This window comes from Salmo salar, chromosome 16, assembly GCF_965601325.2.
Source record: "Salmo salar chromosome 16, fSalSal1, whole genome shotgun sequence".
In the NCBI taxonomy this organism is placed as follows: domain Eukaryota; kingdom Metazoa; phylum Chordata; class Actinopteri; order Salmoniformes; family Salmonidae; genus Salmo; species Salmo salar.
The window spans coordinates 38,988,803-39,013,477 of NC_138306.1; the positions used below are offsets into that span (position 1 = coordinate 38,988,803).

Genomic DNA, 24,675 nt, shown 5'->3' on the forward strand with positions numbered 1-24,675 from the left:
CAATAGAGCCCTGAGTACCAGGCAATTAGCGACCTGATGATTGTTAGCGAGTTGGGTACTACTAACACATGTCCAGAGTGTGTGCATAAGAGGAGATTACCGTTACTCGGTCAAGTGAAATTTTACTGCGGTCATGACTCATGACTGCCGGTGTGGCGGTAATACGGTCACCGCAACAGCCCTAGCTGCTGGGCTGTGCTGAGCTGAGAGGATGTCCTGTCTGTCCTCAACTGGCTGTGTGTGTTGTGTTAGTGGAGGGATGAGGTCGGCCTAAATCTGCACACACACACACAGCTGCGTGGTGTTTACTGCGGGGGATGCAGGGGGTAGCGGTTTCTTTTTTTTCTATTGCATTGAGGAAGTTATAAATGACTGTAGAGTGGGGTTTGTAGCGAGCTAGCTCTCTATCTGTCTGAGAGAGATATATACGGTCTGTGTTCAGTCAGGGAAATGGGATCTCAGGAGGGGGAATTGCTAAGTTGCTAAGTTGATGTCTTAAATGCATCCTTATCTTCCCCAGTTGTAACATTCCGTTTACTGTCTCTACAGTCAGACTCCTCTCATTGAGTTGAAACAAAACAAGCTGCATCCAAAACAGATGACACCATCATATCCATCCCTCCAAATCATGTCTTTACACCCCATAAATAAGGGTGTATCTTCACAGTGAAGAAAAGGACCTGATTGGGATCTGTATGACTTGGGGGAGAATGTAAATAAGACCTTAGGGACTGTGGCAACAGGCTTTGGCATCACTCTGACAGAGAGAGAAAGATCTTACCAACCTCACAGCAGCAATATCACAGCCCTGTCACAGAGAGTAGAGCGCTGGGAACCATCACGCACACACACAGGAGAGGGGCTTGTGAACGCAGCCCAGCGATTAAACGCATCAAGAGGGAAAGCCAACTGCCAGTCCAGGTTTGAACTTCAGCATAAACAGATCCACACAAGAGAGCTGGTTTCCGCTAGCTAGGCCCAAAGAGCCAGCCTCTCTGGAGGAATGTGTGAGGAGCGGCACTGGTCCTGACTGAGGGGGAAGGAGAATAATTGCCTTTCTTAACCCAATGCCTCACACTGGCTCCATTTACTAACAACAACTGGCCAGAGCGGGAGGAACATAAAGCTGCCACTTTCACCATCAGGGAGAGAAGAGAGAGAGAGAGAGAGAGAGAGAGAGAGAGAGAGAGATACATAATGTATACCCGGTTATGTCATGGTGATTGTTTAGAATACATGGAGGCTTATGAAAGCTTTGGTCATACTGTATGTTGTGACTTGGTCATCTGGCGACAGAGCAGTCATTCATACGGATTCTCTTTCCGTTCACACACGTGGTGACATCTGTGTGTTGTGAAAACAGGCCCAGGCAGGGACTGCTGTTATCATAACAGTGCTATATTATGCAGTATAGTATGGCCACATTGTGATGAGCTCCGCTCTTTAGGGGTAATGTTTGGAACAGGCTGGGGGATAAGTCAGCTCTGGAAAACTCACATTATTCAGCTTTTGATAATGAATTGTGCTCCGTCCTCACTAAATGACATACATTTGATATGACTTCCCTCCATCTCGACGTCAACTTGAAAACAATGGGCGCCGCATGCAGAGGCCCCCGGTCCACCACATCTAAAGCCCAGGCAGTGGTGACTTTCAGCTGAGTCTCATACAGATCGCCCTGGCTGCCTGGCTTCCTCCTCAAAGCTGTAACACCTACAGGGTTAACTCAGGCCGCAACACTAGGGTATTAAGGTTGGCATGTTATTAAATCCCTTCTTTCCTTTATTATGCTTTGCACCTGCGTTTGAAACGAGGATAAGAAGGCTTTTGTTGTGCGGGACCGGGGCAGGCCCCAGGGGACCCGTAAGGTAGGACCAGGAGGGGGCCAGGGATGCAGGGGAGAGGGGAGTGTAGAAGGTACTTACACATGGCCCAGCTCGTGAGCGATGGTGAAGGAGGCGCTGAGTCCGTTCTCTTCGCTGATGGAGCAGCTCCGGTACGGGTCACACATGGTCCCCAGCTCCGCCAGCCCTGGAAGGTCACACAGCTGCTTGAACGGACAGAGGAAAAAAAAGCCTTCCACCGCTCCACCGCTAAAGGCGATTAAGCCATCAAACGTCTGTTCCGTAAGAGAGATTAGAACTGCCCTCCGTCACCCTCTCCTACTAAACACTACACCATTCTGATCGGTCACTACAGTATATTAGCTGTCAGCTTCTGTTATAAACTCATTACTGTACATTAGATCTCAGTCTCCGAGGGTGTCTAAGGGAGAGTTGGGAAATGTAAAAAAACACATTTACAATTCACACGTGTGTATAATACATTGTAAAAATATAATCACCAACCAAATTATTTATGATTTAGATACTAGCCGATTGTGAAACATTCAAACAGAAATGTTTATCTTAAAGTGAAGCTGTTTGTTTACCCAATGTATCACACTTGTCTTTAGCTCGGCAGATGTCTTCCCTGTGAGAAGACACAAGCACAAACAACACACACCATTATTCATCATCTGTATAAAAGCAGTTGTATGTGTGTTAGATAATGTAGATGGATAAGTAAATACTGTACCTGGTGATCAGGAGTGCAGTGTCATGGTGGGAAGGGTGACTGTCATCCTGGACATTTTGAGTCTGTTGCCAGACACAGAAGTTGTGGAGGGTAGTAGCAGCATTGAAATTTATTGAGGGTCCATCCTGTGAGACATGACATAGAGACAGTGGTGAGGATTTGAACAGGTCTTCCTAGCTAAAAGATGTTAAAAAACATTTTTAACCAGATGTAACAAAAATATATTATAATAATTAACCATGTATCTGTCACAATTTGAAAATATTTTCATCTGAGTTAGCTATCTACCATTACAAGCCCATGTGCTGTATGTCCTCAGTCCTAGACTAGTCAAATCACAGTTGTGGTAGTAGCACAAAACAGTAATATATTTTTCTCTGAGGAGATTTCACTTGAGGCTTTCCTCTGACAAGGAGTGCAGTGTCCTTCTGAAGGGCTACAGAGAGAGACAAGGTACACGTGTGGCTGATGCCAGCTGTCTCAGAGTACTCACTCACTGCAGCCCCAGTGTCTGTTCTTACCTGTTCATTGTGGATGACAACCAGCTTGACAATCATGATGTTGATGAGGTTTCCTACACTAGGGTCCCTGTAGACCGCAGCAACCTGTAACAAGATGAACACACAGACAAGAAATGCAAACCTCTACTAATCAGGGGTTGGAACCGGTTCAGGGAGCAGAACTGAAAACCAGAAAATAACACAATTATTCGAGGAACAGAATCCGAACCGGAAATGAAAGTGATCTATACTGTTCCGGAACAGAACAGTTATTTTAAAAGCACAGGAACTGGTTAACAACGTTCTTTTATGTTCTGGGCATTTTTTTCCAGTACTACAAAATTCACAACAAAGTGCTTATGCAAAGGCCTCACTTGAAACTTATTCCAGCATCTGCCTGCCAGCTGGAAATCTTTGCCAGTGTGTGTGTAGGCTACCTGCCTCTCCCCCTTACTGTTACTGTAGCCTACTGACGACGTTACAAGCGGAATTCAGAAATTAGGGAGAGATGCTTAATTAGAGAAGAATGGATTAACTTTTACCATGCTAGTATACTATAGTTATCACGGTTCACATTGGATTTATTAACTACAAAAAGGTAAGACGTGTTTTTAATTCTAGTGCACCTCTGCACACACAAGCTTGTTAGCTAGCTAACTAACATTCGCTCTGGTCCAACGTTAACCAACTCTCGGAAGTTCAAAGACATTCAAAGTTCCTCAAAGTTCTGTGGGCCTAATTCAGATAATGCATGTCATAGCAAGATGCCCAGTGCTTCATGCCAAACTTCCTCCACACTCTCTCGCTCTCTCCCTGTCACGTCCTGACCAGTAAAAGGGGTCATTTGTCATTGTAGTATGGTCAGGGCGTGGCAGGGGGTGTTGTTTTGTGTGTTTTGGGGTTGGTTTGTTTCATGGGGATTTGTTCTAGTTTTCATTTTCTATGTTCATTTTCTATGTGTGGCCGAGTATGGTTTCCAATCAGAGGCAGGTGTCTTTGGTTGTCTCTGATTGGAAGCCATACTTAGGCAGCCTGTTTTTTCCTGTGGGTTGTGGGTGATTGTTTTCCGTAGTCTGTGCACCTTACAGAATTGTTTTGTCGTATTGTTTATTTTGGTTAAGTGTTCACGTTAATAAAAGAAGATGAGCACTTTACACGCTGCGCCTTGGTCCAATCCTTCCGACAGTTGTGACACTCCCCACCCGCAAAATTTATGTCGCATCACTGGCCTGTCCATAATGACTGGCAGCACAGTGTGTGTGTTTGTCTTTCATTATGATTAAACCATGCTGTTATGGCAAAATACAATTTGCTCTGAATGACTTTCCTTTACAGATTGCTATGGCACTTACACGCTCCATAGCAAGCTGCTCTATCCGCACTGATTGGTGAAGTAATTTAATGTTGAGCTAAATGTAAAAACAATGTCTATTTCAGAGGTTTAAAAAGGAACAGAATGGAGCAATATAAACAGATATTTTTTGGGGGTTCAAACCGGTTCAGAACTTTATTTTGCTGGTTGGAACAGTGGAACTGTGACGCCGGAGGAACCAGACCGTGGATCTTTGCCGGAAGGAACGTCGTCGAAGGAACCGGACCGAGGATCATTGCCGGAGGTTCTGTACTGCAGGCCACCGCTGGAGACTCCGGGCTGCAGGCCGCCGCTGGAGGCTACGGGCTGCAGGCCGCCGCTGGAGGCTACGGGCTGCAGGCCGCCGCTGGAGGCTCCGGGCTGCAGGCCGTCGCTGGAGGCTCCGGACTGCAGGCCGTCTCAGGAGGCTCCGGACTGCAGGCCGTCTCAGGAGGCTCCGGACTGCAGGCCGTCTCAGTAGGCTCCGGACTGCAGGCCGTCTCAGGAGGCTCCGGACTGTAGGTCGTCTCAGGAGGCTCTGGACTGTAGGTCGTCTCAGGAGGCTCCGGACTGTAGGCCCTCTCAGGAGGTTCCGGACAGGGGACCGGCGCTGCAGGCTCCGTGCCATGGATCATCACTATAGGCTCCGTGCCATGGATTATCACCGGAAGCTTCGTGCAATGGATCATCCCCACAGGATCCGGGCCATGGATTATCACTGGAGGCTTCGTGCCATGGATCATCCCTACAGGCTCCGGGCCATGGATCATCACTGGAGGCTTCTTACGTGGAGCCGGAACAGGTCTCACCAGACTGGGGAGACGCACTAGAGACTGAGTGCGCAGAGCAGGCACAGGGTATACTGGGCCGTGGAGGTGCACTGGAGATCTGGAGCTTAGGGCTGGCACAACCCGTCCTGGCTGTATGCTTACTTTAGCCTGGCAAGTGCGGGGCATGGGCACAGGATGAACTGGGCTGTGCAGGCGCACTGGTGACACAGTGCATAGAGCTGGCGCAGGATATCCTGGACCGAAGAGACGCACCGGAGACCAGGAACGCTGAGCCGGCACAATCCTTCCTGGCTGGATGCCAACTCTAGTACGGCAACTGCGGGGCGCAGGCACAGAACGCACCGGGCTGTGAATGCGCACTGGCGACACCATGCGAATCATCGCATAACACGGTGCCTGACCAGTCCTACTTTCCACACGGTAAGCACGGGGAGTTGGCTCAGGTCTCCACCCTGACTCTGCCAATCTCCCAGTGTGCCCCCCAAAAAATGTTTGGGGGTGCCTCTCGGGCTTCCGTCGTTGCCGTGCTAGTTCCTCGTAACGTTGCCATTCCTCCCTCGCTGTCTCCACCTGCTTCCATGGCAGGGTCTTGTCCCCTGCCATTACCTCCTCCCAGGTCCAGGACGTCCTCCACTCTTTCCTCTCCTGGGCCCAGGATCCCTGCTCCTCCTGGGCCTGCTGCTTGGTCCTTTTGTGGTGGGATCTTCTGTGACGTCCATCGTTAAAGGTAGACCAAGGCGCAGCATGTGTTGGGCTCATCATATTTTCTTTGACGGTGAACCAGCAAAAAAAACAAAACAATAAACAACACAACGAACAAAAAGTCTTGCAGGCTACTAACAGCAATACAAAAACAAGATCCCACACAGACGGAGGGAAAAAGGGCTGCCTATGATTCCCAATCAGAGACAATGATAGACAGCTGCCTCTGATTGGAAACCATACTCGGCCAATAAAGGAAAAAACACAACATAGAAATATAACCCATAAAATGCCCACCCCATGTCACACCCTGACCTAACCAAACAGAGAAAAACGGCTCTCTCAGGTCAGGGCGTGACAGGAACAGAACAAAAAAAGAATGGTTCTGTTCAGAACGAAACGATTAGAAAATTATTTGGGTTCCAACCCCAGCTACTAATGGTACAAAAACAGACAATAGGTCCATTTGAACTAATGCAAATACAACTAATACTTTGAATGAGAGTAGATCTAGAGACCACATTCTGAAGGCTTGACTGAAATAACAGGAAAAGTTGAAGAAAGGAAGGAATGAATGCATATCTTTATTCCTTCAGGGTAAGTTTAATCAACAGTATATTATGATATTATTACACGCAATTACAATTCCTCTAAGGACCCTCTGGTGATGGGGAGAGGGGGCTTGGCTTGTGTGTATCCCACCACTCCTTGGACAAAAGTTTTTTTGTGCCTTTCTTTTGGTTCAGCCCTATCAGTGTGGGTCACTATCCTCCTGGGGCTATCCGAACAGAGCTCTGACAGGAACTCATTAACCCTCTATAAACATTTAGCTGGTCAGAGCATAGGAGGCTGCGTGAAGCAGATCCCTCCTCTGGTAGACAGACATATAGACAGGCAGGCAGACACGAAGGCAGACAGAAAGGCAGGCAGACAGACAGACAAACAGACAGACAGGGAACCCAGACTATGCTGTAGCCTGGTAAATAGATGGACAGACAATCAAGACTCTGATACCCTGGAGGAATGCGTCTATGTGGTCAGTGTAAACACTATGACATCATATCAGAGGGCTAGCAGCCCACCCATTAGCCCCCTGCTCCACTAACAGGCACAACGTGCTGTCACCATGACGATGACGAATCAGTCTTGGCTGATTTCCTTATTCTTGTTTGAAATACAGGGTCTGGTTTCTGTTGGTTTGGCCGGAGAGTGCTAGGTCTTTTGATTGAGAGGCCCTGACAGGTTTTTCTTCGACAGCTGTGTGCACGTGTGTGTATGTGTGAAAATAAGTGTGTGTACCGTCAAAATATCCTTCCTATTGCCTTTAAAGGGCTAAAGCTGAGGCCCATATGTTTCTAAATAGGTACAGTATTTTACAGTGTTGTATTTTGGTTGAGGTAACACCAGCATATGGTAACGTTAACCAAACTAAAAGGGATCTAACATACTGTCAGTTGCATCGTTTGGCAGGATTCATCAGGTAAAGGCTAACAGGGTGTTGTGTCACATACAATCATAACAATTTGTTGAATATATATTGTATTACACTGTAATGGTCTGTTTGGATTTTGCTCATTAGTTTTCACCCATGTGGATAGATTTTTTACACAAAGGAGATGCATACAGTATTGTTTAATGTCATACAGTATAGAGGGGAAAACTGTTATCCTTAGATACTGAAAATAGGGTACGGTAGAAAGTCAACCAAACTACCAACCGGATACCAATATTATTAACCACTTTAACTTATATTAAAGTGAATGACTTTGTATCACAGAAAAGTTACACTTCCTGAAACCATAGTAAGTTACACCACAGAACAAATCTAGATTCAACAATGTATTTTTCTTTATAATTAAAAAAATATATATTTTACTTACTACTGACATGATTGTTAGGATGTAGTGCTCGAGGTTGTGTCCGTGGTGGTGCACCATCTTGACATCAGCAGTCAGCATCAGTTCCACGTAGCGGGGGTATGAGAGGAACCTCTTCTGCCTGGACGGTGCTCTGTGATGGGGGTCTGAGGAGTTGGAGGTGGTGGAGTGGTGGTCTAACTCGTAGCCTGTGTGGTGGATGCCCATTCTGTCTCTCAGGGAATCCAGCTCTTTTACCATACTCCTGTTGCTCTGAAAATTGACAACTGGCCTTTCCGATCCTTCCCCTGTCAGGAAATAGAACGTCATTTAATAGAGTAGCATAATCTGGTTAAAGGTAATATGGTAATAGGAATGGACTTGGACCTGAGTGTAAATAGTGGAACACAATACATTCTTGTAGAAGACAAGAAAACCTCACACCTTTTATGTTACATCTACAAGCATTTCCTGCCGCAGTATGGAACGTCTAAAGCTAAAGAGAAAGGCCTCAGTTTAGCCACATTCCAAAGACCTAAACCCCACATACTGGACTTTCACAACAACCTTCCATAAATTACTGTGTCATTCCAAGGTTCTGAAGAACAGTTGTAACAATGACACAGGGTCAGTAACAGAGGTTTTAGGTTAAGAGTTTGAAGGTCAGACAAGCTGCACTCCTGTGCCTCAACTTCAACTTATACAAACACAGAAAACAATATAATAAGGCTATTATTAATGACAGACTATTCCCACTGCAGCCTCTTCATTTACCAAGGGCTTGCCACAGTGTGTACTCCACATTGGAACATGAATTTAAACCACTTCATTATAGATGTAGTATTGTAAAGTGGTTGTTCCACTGGATATCATAAGGTGAATGCACCAATTTGTAAGTCGCTCTGGATAAGAGTGTCTGCTAAATGACGTAAATGTAAATGTAAACCATCGCCCGTATATCACAGCAAATGAAAGGGTCACTGAGGGAGGACAAGTTTAACAGAACATTAGAGCTGAAATGCAACAGATACCAGATTCCGACTTTCAGGCGAACACAGTTATATTCAGGCCAAAGGAGAAAGCACTTAACAACCTTAAAAGGTAAAAAGGGTACGGAAAGCAGCCATATCCTCTGGCTACACTTAGGCCATTGGCATCACTTCCAATCCTTCCCTCTGTTAGATGGACCTCAGATTAACTGCATGTGTAGCACAGCAGAGCTCAGTCATTGAGAGGTGAGAGATGGATTCCTTTACCATGATGACAGGGATGGGAAAAGAGGGAGGATAAGAGGAACTGAAAGGAGAGAAAGAAAGAGAGAGAGCGAGAAAGGGAACAACAGAGAGGGGGGGAGTATGAGCGAGAAAGAGGATTAGATGAAGATGGGAAAGCACACTGAAGCCAACTTGTGGAGGTGAAGGAAGGGAGAGGGATAACTACATGTGTTTATGTTGTCTGTGCAGAAGGTCGTTTCTTTCCTGGGACACTATGCTGCTGAAGCTCAACAGCACCAGGGAAAAGGAGCCAGGGTCAGGGCTGTGGGACTGGGGTAGGGCGGCTTCCACTTTCTGCTCAGGCAACCTCCTGGCAGCCCATAAGAGCTGCAGAGGGTCTTACACACTCCAACCCTACCCTACCCCTCACCTGGAATAACGGACTTTATCATCTCTGTCAAAGAGATCATACTACGAAAGAGAATACTACTACAGTACATTATCAAACAGCATTCAAAAGTAGAGAGATAAAAGAGAGCAAGCCTGACATGCCAGGTCGCAGTTGTAAATGAGAGCTTGTTCTCAACTGGCCTACCTGGTTAAATAAAGGTGAAATAAATAAAAAAAATACATAAAAAATGCTTCAATGTGTTGGTCCAAGATCAACAATGTATCTGGATGGATTAGGTTTGGCCATGGATATGCATGATTAAAAGTACACCATGCATCAGGCTGTCCGGTGCTGAGATGTCCGACTCTTAACAGAAAGAAGGCTTGTAATATGTCTGCTGCCTTACAGCTGAGGAAAGATAGATCTCTATGGTCGGACAAACCATCCTATCAGTAGCTGGTGCTGGGAAGAGAGAGGAAGACTGCAGAAGACTGTGAACCAAGCAGCTGCTGGAATTACCAGTTAACCGTCAATACTAACTCTCTATCATACTGTTTTCCTGCACTGAAGTTACTGAGACTGCATCAAAATAAAGTGTACTTTTGTAAAGTGTCTGCAAGGCAGCAATGGCCATAGACAATATACTGCACAACACACATCATTTCCTACCAATTACCAACTTAATTTATTTCATATATTCTCTTTACCTCTGGGTATTATTTCTTACATTATTAGCCCAGAATATTTTTGGTGTTATTACATACAGCCGGGAAGAACTATTGGATATCAGAGCGGCGGTAACTCACCAGCACTACCAGCATTACGACCAGGAATATGACTTTCCCGAAGTGGATCCTTTGTTCGCACCCCCCAGGGCAATTAACAAAGCAAATTTTAGGAAAAGGCTGCCGAAGTTATATCAACACATCGACTGTAGTACTAGCGCTGCTAAAACACTCGACCACTGCTATTCCAACTTCTGGGATGCCTAGAATGCCCTCCCCCGCCCTCCTTTCGGCAAATCTGACCACAACTCCATTTTGCTCCTCCCTTCCTATAGGCAGAAACTCAAACAGGAAGTACCCGTGCTAAGGACTATTCAACCCTGGTCTGACCAATTGCAATCGACACTACAAGATTGTTTTGATCACGCAGACTGGGATATGTTCCGGGTAGGTTTCGAGAATAATATTGACGAATATACTGATACGGTGACTGAGTTCATCAGGAAGTGTATAGGAGATGTTGTACCCACTGTGACTATTAAAACCTCCCAAACCAGAAACCGTGGATAGATGGCAGCATTTGAGCAAAACTGAAAGTGTGCACCACCGCATTTCACCACGGCAAGGTAACTGTGAATATGTCAGAATAAAAACAGTGTAGTTATTCCCTCCGCAAGGCAATCAAACAGGCAAAACGTCATTATAGAGACAAAGTGGAGTCGCAATTCAACGGCTCTGACACGAGGAATACCTATGTAAGAATGCTGTTCATTGACTATACTCAGCATTCAACACCATAATACACTCCAAGCTCATCATTAAGCTTGAGACCCTGGGTCTGAACCCCACCCTGTGCGACTGGGTCCTAGACTCCCTGACTGGTCAACCTAGGTGGTGAAGGTAGGAAACAACACCTCCACTTAACACTGGGGCCTCACAAGGAAGCGTGCTCAGCCCCCTCCTGTACTCCCTGTTCACCCATGACTGCGTGGCGAAGCACGCCTCCAACTCGATAATCAAGTTTGCAGACGACACAACAGTAGTAGACTTGATTACCAACAATGACGAGACAGCCTAAAGGGAGGAGGTGAGGGCTCTGGGAGTGTGGTGCCAGGAAAATAATCTCTCACTCAATGTCAACAAAACAAAGGGGATGATCGTGGACTTCAGAAAACAGCAGAGGGAGCACCCCCCTATCCACATCGACGGGACCGCAGTGGAGAAGGTGGAAAGTTGCAAGTTCCTCTGCATACACATCACTGACAAACTGAAATGGTCCACCTACAAAGACAGTGTGGTGAAGAAGGCTCAACAGCGCCTGTTCAACCTCAAGAGGCTGAAGAAATTTGGCTTGGCACCTAAACTCCTCACAAACTTTTACAGATGCACAATTGAGAGCATCCTGTTAGGCTGTATCACCGCCTGGTACGGCAACTGCACCGCCCACAACCGCAGGGCTCTCCAGAGGGTAGTGTGGTCTGTCCAACGTATCACTGGGGGAAAACTACCTTTCCTTCATGATACCTACAGCACCCGATGTCACAGGAAGGCCAAAAAGATCATCAAGGACAACAACCACTCGAGCCACTGCCTGTTCACCCCACTATCATCCATTTTTTAAAGATGGCGCTGAAGAACATGGCTGACGTTTTACATTCTCCCAACCAATTGTGCTGTTTTGTAATTCTTTTTGCATTATTTGTAACTTATTTCTTTACATATTGTGTACATAATGTTGCTGCTACCGTCTCTTATGACCGAAAATAACTTCTGGACATCAGAACAGCGATTACTCACTGCGGACTGGAAGAATTTTTTTACTTTTACGAGTCCGACAAGTAGGATATCCTGCGTTCACTGGAACAGGCCCAGATCCATGCCTTTTGCGTGAAGAAAAGACGTAGGAAAAGGGGCCGCAGATCGGGCAGCCTTCTGAGAATCCATAGGCGAGCGAGTAAACTCCCACTGCCATCCATTCTTCTTGCTAACGTGCAATCATTGGAAAATAAAATGATGACCTATGATTAAGATTATCCTACCAACGGGACATCAAAAACTGTAACATCTTATGTTTCACCGAGACTTGGCTGAACGACGATACGGACAATAACAGCTGGTGCACGATGTCTAATATTAAAGAAGTCTCGAGGTATTGCTCGCCTGAGGTACCTTATGTTAAGCTGTAGACCACACTATCTACCAAGAGAGTTCTCATCTATATTATTTGTAGCCATCTATTTACCACCACAGAACGAAGCTGGCACTAAGACCGCTCTCAACCAACTCTATAAGGCCATAAGCAAAGAAGAAAATGCTCGCCCAGAAGCAGCGCTCCTAGTGGCCGGGGACTTTAAAACAGGCAAACTTAAATCAGTTTTACCAAATTTTACCAGCGTGTCACATGTGCAACCCAAAAAATTACAAATCCTAGACCACCTTTACTCCACACACAGAGATGCATACAAAGCTCTCCCCTGCCCTCCATTTTGCAAATGTGACCATAATTCTATCCTCCTGACTCCTGCTTACAAGCAAAAACTAAAGCAGGAAGTACCAGTAACTCACTCAATACGGAAGTGGTCAGATGACGCGGATACTACACTACAGGACTGTTTTGCTAGCACAGACTGGAATATGTTCTGGGATTCATCCAATGACATTGAGGAGTACACCACCTCAGTCATCGACTTCATCAATAAGTGCAGTGACAACGTCGTCCCCACAGTGACTGTACGTACATATCCCAACCAGAAGCCATGGATTACAGTCAACATCCGCATTGAGCTAAAGACTAGAGCTGCCGCTTTCAAGGAGCGGAAGACTAATCTGGACGCTTATAAGAAATCCCGCTATACCATCAGATGAACCATCAAACAAGCAAAGCGTCAATATAGGATTAAGATTGAATCCTACTACACCGGTTCTGACGCTTGTCGGATGTGGCAGGGCTTGAAAACTATAGACTACAAAGGGAAACCCAGACGTAGCTGCCCACATCCAACGCTGTGTGATAGGTCAACATTCACAAAGCCACTGGGCCAGACATATTACCAGGACGTGTACTCAAAGCATGTGCGGACCAACTGTCAAGTGTCTTCACTGACATTTTCAACCTCTCCCTGACCGAGTCTGTAATGCCTACATGTTTCAAGCAGACCAACATAGTCCCTGTGCCCAAGGAAGCGAAGGTAACCTGCCTAAATGATTACCGCCCCGTGGCACTCACGTCGGTAGAGATGAAGTGCTTTGAAAGGTTCGTCATGGCTCACATCAACAGCATCCTCCCGGACACCCTAGACCCACTCCAATTCGCATACCGCCCAAACAGATACACAGATGACGCAATCTCAATCGCACTCCACACTGCCCTTTCTCACCTGGACAAAAGGAACACCCATGTGAGAATGGTGTTCATTGACTACAGCTCAGCGTTCAACACCATAGTGCCCACGAAGCTCATCACTAAGCTAAGGACTCTGGCACTAAACACCTCCCTCTGTAACTGGATCCTGGACTTCCTGACAGGCCACCCCCAGGTGGTAAGAGTAGGCAACAACACGTCTGCTACGCTGATCCTTAACACTGGGGCCCGTCAAGGGTGTGTATTTAGTCCCCTCCTGTATTCCCATGTTCACCCACGACTGCGTAGCCAAACACGACTCCAACACCATCATTAAGTTTGCTGACGACACAACAGTGGTAGGCCTGATCACTGACAACGATGAGACGGCCTATAGGGAGGAGGTCAGAGAACTGGCAGTGTGGTGCCAGGACAACAACCTCTCCCTCAATGTGAGCAAGATAAAGGAGTTGATCGTGGACTATAGGAAAAGGCGGGCCGAACAGGCTGTAGTGGAGCGGGTCGAGAGTTTCAAGTTCCTTTGTATCCACATCAACAACAAACTATCATGGTCCAAACATACCAAGACAGTCGTGAAGAGTGGACGACAAAACCTTTTCCCCCTAAGGAGACTGAAAAGATTTGACATGGGTCCCCAGATCCTGAAAAGGTTCTACAGCTGCACCACTGAAAGCATCCTGACCGGTTGCATCACCGCCTGGTATGGCAACTGCTCGGCATCTGACCGTAAGGCACTACAGAGGGTAGTGGGAACGGCCCAGTACATCACTGGGGCCAAGCTTCCTGCCATCCAGGACCTATACAATAGGCGGTGTCAGAGGAAAGCCCATAAAATTGTCAGAGACTCCAGTCACCCAAGTTATAGACTGTTTTCTCTGCTATTGCACGGCAAGCAGGACCGGAGTGCCAAATCTAGGACCAAAAGGCTCCTCAACAGCTTTCACCCCCACCTAGTACATGCACAAATTACCTCAACTAACCTGTACCCCCGCACACTGACTCGATACCGGTGCCCCCTGTATATAGCCCTGTTATTCTTATTGTGTTACTTTTAATTATTACTTTTTATTTTAGTCTACTTGGTAAATATTTTTTTTTAACTCTTGAGCTGCATTGTTGGTTAAGGGCTTGTAAGTAAGCATTTCACGATAAAGTCTACACTTGCTGTATTCGGCGCATGTGACAAATAAAGTTTGATTTGATTTGAAGGCGAGGTCAGTACAGGTGCATCAAAGCTGGGACTGAGAGACTGAAAAACAGATTCTATCTCAAGGCCATCAGACAGTTAAATAGCCATCACTAGCACAGAGAGGCTGCTGCCTATATACATAGACTTAAAATCACTGGTCACTTTAATAAGGTTTACATATCTTGCATTACTCATCTCATTGGTATATACTGTATTCTACACTATTCTACTGTCTCTTAGTCTATGCCGCTCGGACATTGCTCGTCCATATATTTATATATTCTTAATTCCATTCCTTTACTTAGATATGTGTATATTAGGTATATGTTGTGAAATTGTTAGATATGACTTGTTAGATATTACTGCACTGTCGGAGCTAGAAACACAAGCATTTCGCTACACCCGCAATATCTGCTAAACACGTGTATGTGACCAACAAAATTTGATTTGATTTTGGTAACCCTGTCATAGTGAGTGTCCCCTTGTAGTTTGAGCCCCCGGCAATTCTCTATCAAACCAACAAGACAGAAAGAGACTAAGTAGGTTTAACATAGGGAGAGAAAAAGAGGAAGAGAAAAAGAAAAGGAAAACTCCATTCATTCGAGGGATGCCCCCGGCGCGGCGGTCACACAAGATGGAGTGTGACACCCTGGCACAACGGCACACAGCTCCTGCCGCCCTGAGGCCCTGCCCCGTGCCAGCGCCAGGCGCTCGTGTCAGCGCCAACCCCATTGGCTGGTGCCCATTGCCCATCCACACAGCAGCCGAGGTTGCTGGGCCGTGGTGAAGGCTCCTTTTTCCTGGAACTAGAGCGAAAGAGACCTCCTGAACGCCAACAGACAGATTTCTCACTGCAGAGCAGAGCGGACAATCCCGCATTGAGGAAAAGAAGAAAGGGTAGACTAGAGGTTCTAATGTTTCTATGTGGTGTGCAGTCTGAGTGAGAAGTGATTAGTGTGGAAGTGTAGTACAGTAAGTTGAGGAGGAGAAGGAAATATGGCCTTTAAAGCTATACACAACCTTTCCGAAATCGTCTTACGGTCAAACCCCCCCCCCCCCCCCCCCCCCCTGGCTGATGAGCTGCTACTTACACCGTGAGAAGAATAGTTTGGGCTGGCCCTGGCTTGACTGAAAGACATTTCTGACAGACCCAAACATAGGGGAATATATATCTCAATTAAAAAAGTAATAAACATAGATATTTATCAAACATTTATCAAATAAAACATCCATAAATCCCCTCTTCCAGATAACTACTGTAGCAAGTCATACTAGCAGTACAGCCCAACACATAATGGCACATATTTCTGCAAAGCGTGCAATCTATGAAGACAGTGTTTTTGTTGGCACAAGTGTACACATCACTGTGAAATCAAAAGTATTTTCTGGTACAATGCCTATACAGAGCAGTAAACAGTGAGCGTTATAATCGCAATAACGTTTCATGACTTTAAGGTGCACTATACAGAAATGGCTCCGCCATTTCAGTTTATGTGACAAAACAAGCAAGTATAGTGTAGAAAATCATTGTACCATCTAAACCACTGTGAAATATATTTTCCATAACCAAAAATATTGTATTTTCAGCTGTTTGAAGCTGGTGTACAAAACTAGAAAGTAAAAAACAGAAAAACAAAACTTAAGAACAGGAAGCATAGAAATAGTGCACATAGAACAACTCTTCCTCTTCTTAGACTTGCTTTCAATGAGCATGGAAGATCTATAACACACATTTCTATGTGAATTTGGTCAGGTCCTCCAAAAGTTACATATTTCAGCTTCTACACTATGTATTCTTCCAATAAGACTTTATTACCCACTCACACAAACACAATCGCACACAGGGCGTTTGACCACAATAACCACAAAAAATGTACCCATATATATTGTTTTTTGTTTACAATCCAAGAAACATTCAAACAATAGTATATATTTTTTTACAACAAATGTTTGTTGACATCATTCAAGCATGATGTCAACAAATATGACGTTGTCCTCCTCTTCAGCTGGATTAAAGTCAATTTATTTCATACTCCAATGCACTACGACCTCTTTTCACTCTCGTTCAGAAGTATCAATGCCAAAAGCCCAACAATAGGGAACACTGATTTCATTGTTGAGCTAATTAACATTCTTTTACAATAACCTACTGGGAGAGAAAGAGCTCTGTCACTTGGGTGCCAATTACGGAGACAGTGTAGTCTACAGCATTGTATAGCTGTAGTGTACCTTACAGCAAGCATAGATCATGCCTGGGCCAATCAAGGATCACGTTGTTATGGTCGTTTAACAGACAGTACAACATCCTCTAGACCCACACAGACCTACAATTAAGAGTAATTAAGTGGCTGCTGTCTAGACAGAGAAAAGAGGGAACGAATTGTTGCTGTAGAATGAAAGCTTTTAAACATGGCTGCATGACTCTTGACCATTATAAAGAATGACAGCAGCATTCACACACTGTCTTCCTACAGTGGTGTCGGTGTTACTGTCCAGATCCATGTTAAAAGCTGTAGGATGGCCAGGGGGTTAAGGGTTAGAGTTCAGGTACCAGACGTTCTCAACAGGGAATCCCATCCCTCTGCTCTGGAGTTCAACAACAATGATGAAACAGCTAGGTTGTCCTTCAATGTAACCATCTCTACCTCACGTGATAAGAGCAGTGAAAGCTGCCAGACATTCCTTGTTTCTCTCGTGTTGAGGAGACAGAGAAGAGATGATGGTCGGTTCATTTCTGTCTGCTTTTTTCTTTGGGGAGAGTGAGCGCCCCTCTGAGTTGTACAGTAAAGATGGGCTGCAAAAAAACAAACTGTCATAATACCACAGCACTGAATCAATTACCCCAAAGCATCTGGCATGTACTTTCCCTTCAGTTTTTAATGAGGACATGAGTTGTCTTAAAATGATTGAAATTACATTGTCCCCCTGTGTCTCAACTGTAAAACTACACTGAACAAAAATAGAAACACAACATGCAACAATTTCAAAGATTTTACTGAGTTACAGTTCATATAAGGAAATCAGTCAATTGAAATAAATGAATTAGACCCTAATCTATGGATTTCACGTGACATGGGAATATAGATATGCATCTGTTGGTCACAGATACATAAATATATTTTAATTGGCAGGAACTGGAACACTCTGTCGTACACGTCGATCCAGAGCATCCCAAACATGCTCATTGGGTGACATGTCTGGTGATTATGCAGGCCATGGAAGAACTGGGACATTTTCAGCTTCCAGGACTTGTGTACAGATCCTTGTGACATGGGGCTGTGCATTATCATGCTGAAACATGAGGTGATGGCAGAGGCCATTGAGGGTGAGCATTTCCCACTTAAGTCGGCTACGACGCTGAACTGCAGTCAGGTCAAGACCCTGGTGAGGACGACAAGCACGCAGATGAGCTTCCCTGAGATTATTTGTGACAGTTTGTGCAGAAATTCTTTGGTTATGCAAACCCACTTTTTCATCAGCTGTCCGGGTGGACGTACTGTCAAATTATCTAAAATGTCATGTTCTCCTTTGACAAGATAATCCATCCACCTGACAGGTGTGGCATATCAAGAAGCCAATTAAACAGCATTATCGTTGGCATGCTGACTGCAGGAATGTCCACTAGAGCCGAGGTGGCTTATGGTAGAGAAATTAACATAAAATTATCTGGCTACAGCTCTAGTGGACATTCCTGCAGTCAGCATGCCAATTGCACGCTCCCTCAAAACTTGAGACATCTGTGGCATTGTGTTGTGTGACAAAACTGCATATTTTAAAGTGGCCTTTTAATGTCCCCAGCACAAGGTGCACCTGTGTAACGATAATGCTGTTTAATCGGCTTCTTGATATGCCACACCTGTCAGGTGGATGGATTATCTTGGCAAAGGAGAACATTTTTGAGAAATAAGCTTTCTGCCATATGGAACATTTCTGGGATTTTTTATTTCAGCTCATGAAACATGGGACCAACACTTTACATGTTGCGTTTATATTTTTGTTCAAAGTACTGTAGATCACAGCTGCAACATCTTGGATTGCACACTCCATCTACGGTGCCTTAGTATTCAGTATTCAGACCCCTTGACTTTTCCCACATTTTGTTACATTACAGCCTTATTGTATCTACATTAATCTAAACACAATACCCCATAATAACAAAGCAAAAACAGGTTTTTAGAATTTTTTGCTAATTTATAAAATATAAAAAACCTGATATCACATTTACATAAGTATTCAGACCCTTTACACATTACTTTGTTGAAGCACCTTTGGCAGCGACTACAGCCTCGAGTCTTCTTGGGTATGACGCATCAAGCTTGGCACACCTGTATTTGGGGAGGTTTCCCCATTCTTCTCTGCAGATCCTCTCAAGCTCTGTCAGGTTAGATGGGGAGCGTTGTTGCACAGCTATTTCCAGGTCTCTCCAGAGATGTTAAATCAGGTTCAAGTCCAGGCTCTGGCTGGGCCACTCAAGGACATTCTGAGACTTGTCTCGAAGCTACTCCTGCGCTGTCTGGGCTGTGTGCTTAGGGTCGTTGTCCTGTTGGAAGGTGAACCTTCACCCCAGTCTGAGGTCCTGAGCGCTCTGGAGCAGGTTTTCATCAACGATCTCTCTTTACTTTGCTCCACTCATCTTTCCCTTGATCTTGACTAGTCTCCCAGTCCCTGCTGCTGAAAAACATCCCTACAGCATGATGCTGCCACCACCACGCTTGGCATTCAGGCCAAAGAGTTCAATCAGACCAGAGAATCTTGTTTCTCATGGTCTGAGAGTCTTTAGGTGCCTTTTGGCAAACTATGCGGGCTGTCATGTGCCTTTTACTGAGGAGTTGCTTCCGTCTGGCCACTCTACCATAAAGGCCTGATTGGTGGAGTGCTGCCGAGATATTTGTCCTTCTGGAAAGTTCTCCCATCTCCACAGACAAACTCTAGGGCTCTGTCAGAGTGAGCATCAGGTTATTGGTCACCTCCCTGACCAAGGCCCTTCTCCCCCGATTGCTCAGTTTGGCCGGACGGCCAGCTCTAGGAAGAGTCTTGGTTGTTCCAAACTTCTTCCATTTAAGAATGATGGAGGGCACGGTGTTCTTGGGGACCTTCAATGTTGCAGAATTTTTTTGGTACCCTTCCCCAAATCTGTGCATCGACACAATCCTGTCTTGGAGCTCTACGGACAATTCCTTTGACCTCATGGCTTGGTTTTTGCTGTGACATGCACTGCCAACTCTGGGACCTCTTAAAGACAGTTATGTGGCTTTCCAAATCATGTCCAATCAATTGAATTGACCACAGGTGGACTCCAATCAAGTTGTAGAAACATCTCGAGGATGATCAATTGAAACAGGATGCATCTGAGCTGAATTTTGAGTCTCATAGCAAAGGGTCTGAATACTTATGTAAATAAGGTATTTATGTTTTCTATATGTAAAATTTCTAAAACGCTCTTTTCACTTTGTCATTATGGGGTATTGTGTGTAGATTGCTGAGGGGTTTTATTTATTTAATACATTTTAGAATAAGGCTGTAACGTAACAAAATTAGGCAAAAGTCAAGGTGTCTGAATACTTTCCGAAGGCCCTGTCTATTCCATTGGTCTCAATTCCCCAATATCAAATAACCTCCATATACGTTCCATACATAACAGTAACATAATCATTTCAACAACTTGTTTTGGTGCCTATAAGTATTCAGATGGACAGAGGAGCTCCAAGCAATGACACTGTACATCTCTGGCCTGGACCTGTCCTCCCATCAGGGTCAGTGGTGTCCCAGCCTGCCCATGTCCCTCACCTGTCAGCACCACACATCAGACTGATGCCACTATAACAGAACACTGCTGCCCATCTGTTCAGAAAGAATACCCAGACAGACAGACAGTAGACCTCTGCATAAAATAGCCATTGGAATTTGTCACTGGAACTCCGAGACAGAGACAACACACTGGGCTGGGTTCACTGGGGCTGTCCTGTCGCTATTGCCACATGACAACTATTAGACTGCTGTCTGTCTGTCTGTCTGTCTATCTTTCTATATCTGTCTGTCTAGTGTGTATAGCTGATCCAACACCCAGTCAATCTGTTTTCGTCCAGTCAGTCAGATGACCATGAGGAAGAATGATGAGCTGCCTATGTCACTCTCTCCATAAAGAACATCAGACCAATGAGGGCTCTATTATTTCTGAAGTGCAGAACTGGAGTTCATACCAAACTATAAGTTACTTACATTAGGTTCACAATAACTATTGACTAGGTCGGAGAAGCATCATAGCACTTCATACCTCAATCGATTATAGACAAAGGCACAATGTTCACCAAATGTATCATTAACTATGTCTGATTTCTTTCTTTCCTGAGTGCCCCAGTTACTACACAGTCCAACTTCTCCTGTAAATTCATAGTTGGAGTTTAGTTTGAAAACTCTAACATGGATTGAGGGGCTACTACAGATAGAGACACAGGTGTAGAGGGGAGGTAATCAGAGAGAGCCTGAGAAACGTCCGGGGCCAGTGCCAGGGTTTAGAGCGAGACCGGCACATGCAGCGCAGACAAGGCTAGGCACAGAGATGAAGACATAAACTTGCTCCTCTCCTATCCTCTTCTCGCTCAGCAATTCCAACTCCTCAGAGAGATGTCTCTTTCACAGCAGCAGAGACAACAAACACTCAGTCAAAAATATAAACCTAGCAGAGTTCCACACACACACACACACACACACACACACACACACACACACACACACACACACACACACACACACACACACACACACACACACACACACACACAGTCTGTACATGCGCACACACTTCGCATGTACACGACACAAACAAAGCAAACATTTTAACACACTCACTCCGCCAGATACACATTTCAGGATGAGTAACAATATGGTGTGTTGGGGATCTAAGCCCTATGGAGCCAGATTACATCCCAAAGCCCCCACACCTCCGTGAGCCAGATCGTAAAGGTGATAGAGGTTGTCTGACCGATAACCACTCATCCATCGCACCATGCCTACCTCTACTGAGCCCATTCCCAACACGGCATGAGAGACAAAAACAACTTCAACTGAGATTGTAAACAATTTAAATGGAGTTCTGAACACCTCTAGGGAAGAGCCCATGGTCAGATCCCATCCAATGAGTGACTCTAAACAAAAGGTGACACAAGCCAAAGTCACACACAACACACAACAAGCGCTTCCATTCACATACATGGGCACGCTAAAGAACAGGGAGCGATTCAAGTCGGCTAGTTCAATACCAGAACGCACGGAAGACGGCATGAGAGAGCATTTTCCATGTAAATGAATCCTTTGACAAAAAAAGCTGAAGCTTGCATTTGAACTCACGTCATTTTTACATTGTGGGCCAGGCGATGGGTGATTCCCATAGAAATATTTGTGTTTAGAGGTCAGGGGCAAAGGGAAACGCTGCAACACTTTGTGTCGGGGAGGGATAGCTACAGGCCCACAGCCAACCAACTCTGTGTACTCCAACAGAAGCAACTCGGACCTTCTCTATAATCACACTAATTATTCCGTTCACCGCAGCCCAGTCCTAGTACCAGGGACCAGTCAGGCCTGCAGTATAGCAAGTACATCATGAGAGAGAAACACACAACTACAACCTCTTATTACCTTCAAAGCTCTCATACATGTCAGCCCTGCAGAGACCTAGTGAGCAGAGTGAGAATAGTCTTCCCCTATCCTGGGCCACCCCCATCCTTCTGACTATCTCCATCTCAGGACGACCGACACAGAGATTCACATGCAAGCTTTAGCCCACAGGCAGACAGACAGATAACCCCCAGAATGTTGCATTACGAGACCGACGTAGTCAGTGTTGTTGTGATTTCAGTCTGACGAGCTCCTTTGGAGAAGCTTTTAAACCTATCCTGGCATAATGAGGTACATTCACCTTTTAAAACTTAAGAACACTTGCCTCTTAATCACCCACTCAACAGCTCCCAACTTCCCAGTTATCAAAAACAGTGGCAAAACCACCCAAGATGGCTTAGTGTGCATATCGAGCTGTAGTCCTAGACATGGCTGCTCGGTGCCTAGTGAACAGTAGTGGGGAAGACGATCTAGGTCATGTAAGTGTCAAGGGAAGTTATCTATCTGAACTTGAATTTACTAAAATATTATGCCTAAATGATATATTCAGTTTGAGAAATATTTCTCTGTAAATCAAATGGAAAGCATAAGTCATGGAATACTGTAGTGCTCTAACAACAATGCACGAACACACACAACAAGGAAAACAGTCAATGACAACTATATTACTGTGTCTTGACTGAGGATGAAACAACATAAACCATATCTATCCTAAGAGGTCACATTTTAAAATACTGTATTATGACAGCAGCATTTTCAACACTCCCCTGTTGGTGACAGCATATGCGAGGAAAAACTCTTGAGATTTTTGTTGAAAGACCAAAGACAAATGCACAATAGTGGACACAAGTAGCTCTTCAACTTGATCTTTGTTCACTTTATCTCAGTGTAAACATACTGTTCCGCTTCTACAGAATCAACACATTTCACCAAGGTGTGCAGAGATAGGACCACACCAACTATGGAAACCAACAGGACTATACCAACTATGGAAACCAACAGGACCTCACCAACTATGGAAACCAACAGGACCTCACCAACTATGGAAACCAACAGGACCACACCAACTATGGAAACCAACAGGACTACACCAACTATGGAAACCAACAGGACTACACCAACTATGGAAACCAACAGGACCTCACCAACTATGGAAACCAACAGGACCTCACCAACTATGGAAACCAACAGGACCTCACCAACTATGGAAACCAACAGGACTACACCAACTATGGAAAAAAACAGGACCTCACCAACTATGGAAACCAACAGGACTACACCAACTATGGAAACCAACAGGACTATACCAACTATGGAAACCAACAGGACCTCACCAACTATGGAAACCAACAGGACTTCACCAACTATGGAAACCAACAGGACTACACCAACTATGGAAACCAACAGGACTACACCAACTATGGAAACCAACAGGACCTCACCAACTATGGAAATAAACAGGACCTACACCAACTCTGGAAACCAACAGGACTACACCAACTATGGAAACCAACAGGACTACACCAACTATGGAAACCAACAGGACCTCACCAACTATGGAAACCAACAGGACTACACCAACTATGGAAACCAACAGGACTATACCAACTATGGAAACCAACAGGACTACACCAACTATGGAAACCAACAGGACTTCACCAACTATGGAAACCAACAGGACTACACCAACTATGGAAACCAACAGGACTATACCAACTATGGAAACCAACAGGACCTCACCAACTATGGAAACCAACAGGACCTCACCAACTATGGAAACCAACAGGACTACACCAACTATGGAAACCAACAGGACTACACCAACTATGGAAACCAACAGGACCTCACCAACTATGGAAACCAACAGGACTACACCAACTATGGAAACCAACAGGACTACACCAACTATGGAAACCAACAGGACTTCACCAACTATGGAAACCAACAGGACTACACCAACTATGGAAACCAAGCAGGACCACACCAACTATGGAAACCAACAGGACTTCACCAACTATGGAAACCAACAGGACTACACCAACTATGGAAACCAACAGGACTATCACCAACTATGGAAACCAACAGGACTTCACCAACTATGGAAACCAACAGGACTCACCAACTATGGAAACCAACAGGACTACACCAACTATGGAAACCAACAGGACTACACCAACTATGGAAACCAACAGGACCTCACCAACTATGGAAACCAACAGGACCTCACCAACTATGGAAACCAACAGGACTACACCAACTATGGAAACCAACAGGACCACACCAACTATGGAAACCAACAGGACTTCACCAACTATGGAAACCAACAGGACTTCACCAACTATGGAAACCAACAGGACTACACCAACTATGGAAACCAACAGGACCACACCAACTATGGAAACCA

General features: G+C 45.2%; 1 protein-coding gene across 1 annotated transcript in view; it reads right to left on the reverse strand.

Annotated features, from left to right (window-relative positions):
- Positions 1 to 24,675, reverse strand: part of LOC106573613 (A disintegrin and metalloproteinase with thrombospondin motifs 20) — a 149,722-nt gene that overhangs the window by 100,705 nt on the left and 24,342 nt on the right. Inside the window, exons 4-8 of the mRNA XM_014148814.3 lie at positions 7,802 to 8,085; positions 3,099 to 3,182; positions 2,578 to 2,702; positions 2,432 to 2,472; positions 1,926 to 2,031 (exon numbers count right to left, since the gene is read on the reverse strand). Of these exons, the coding sequence (XP_014004289.2) occupies positions 1,926 to 2,031; positions 2,432 to 2,472; positions 2,578 to 2,702; positions 3,099 to 3,182; positions 7,802 to 8,085 (640 nt within the window). The remainder of the gene's footprint in view (positions 1 to 1,925; positions 2,032 to 2,431; positions 2,473 to 2,577; positions 2,703 to 3,098; positions 3,183 to 7,801; positions 8,086 to 24,675) is intronic.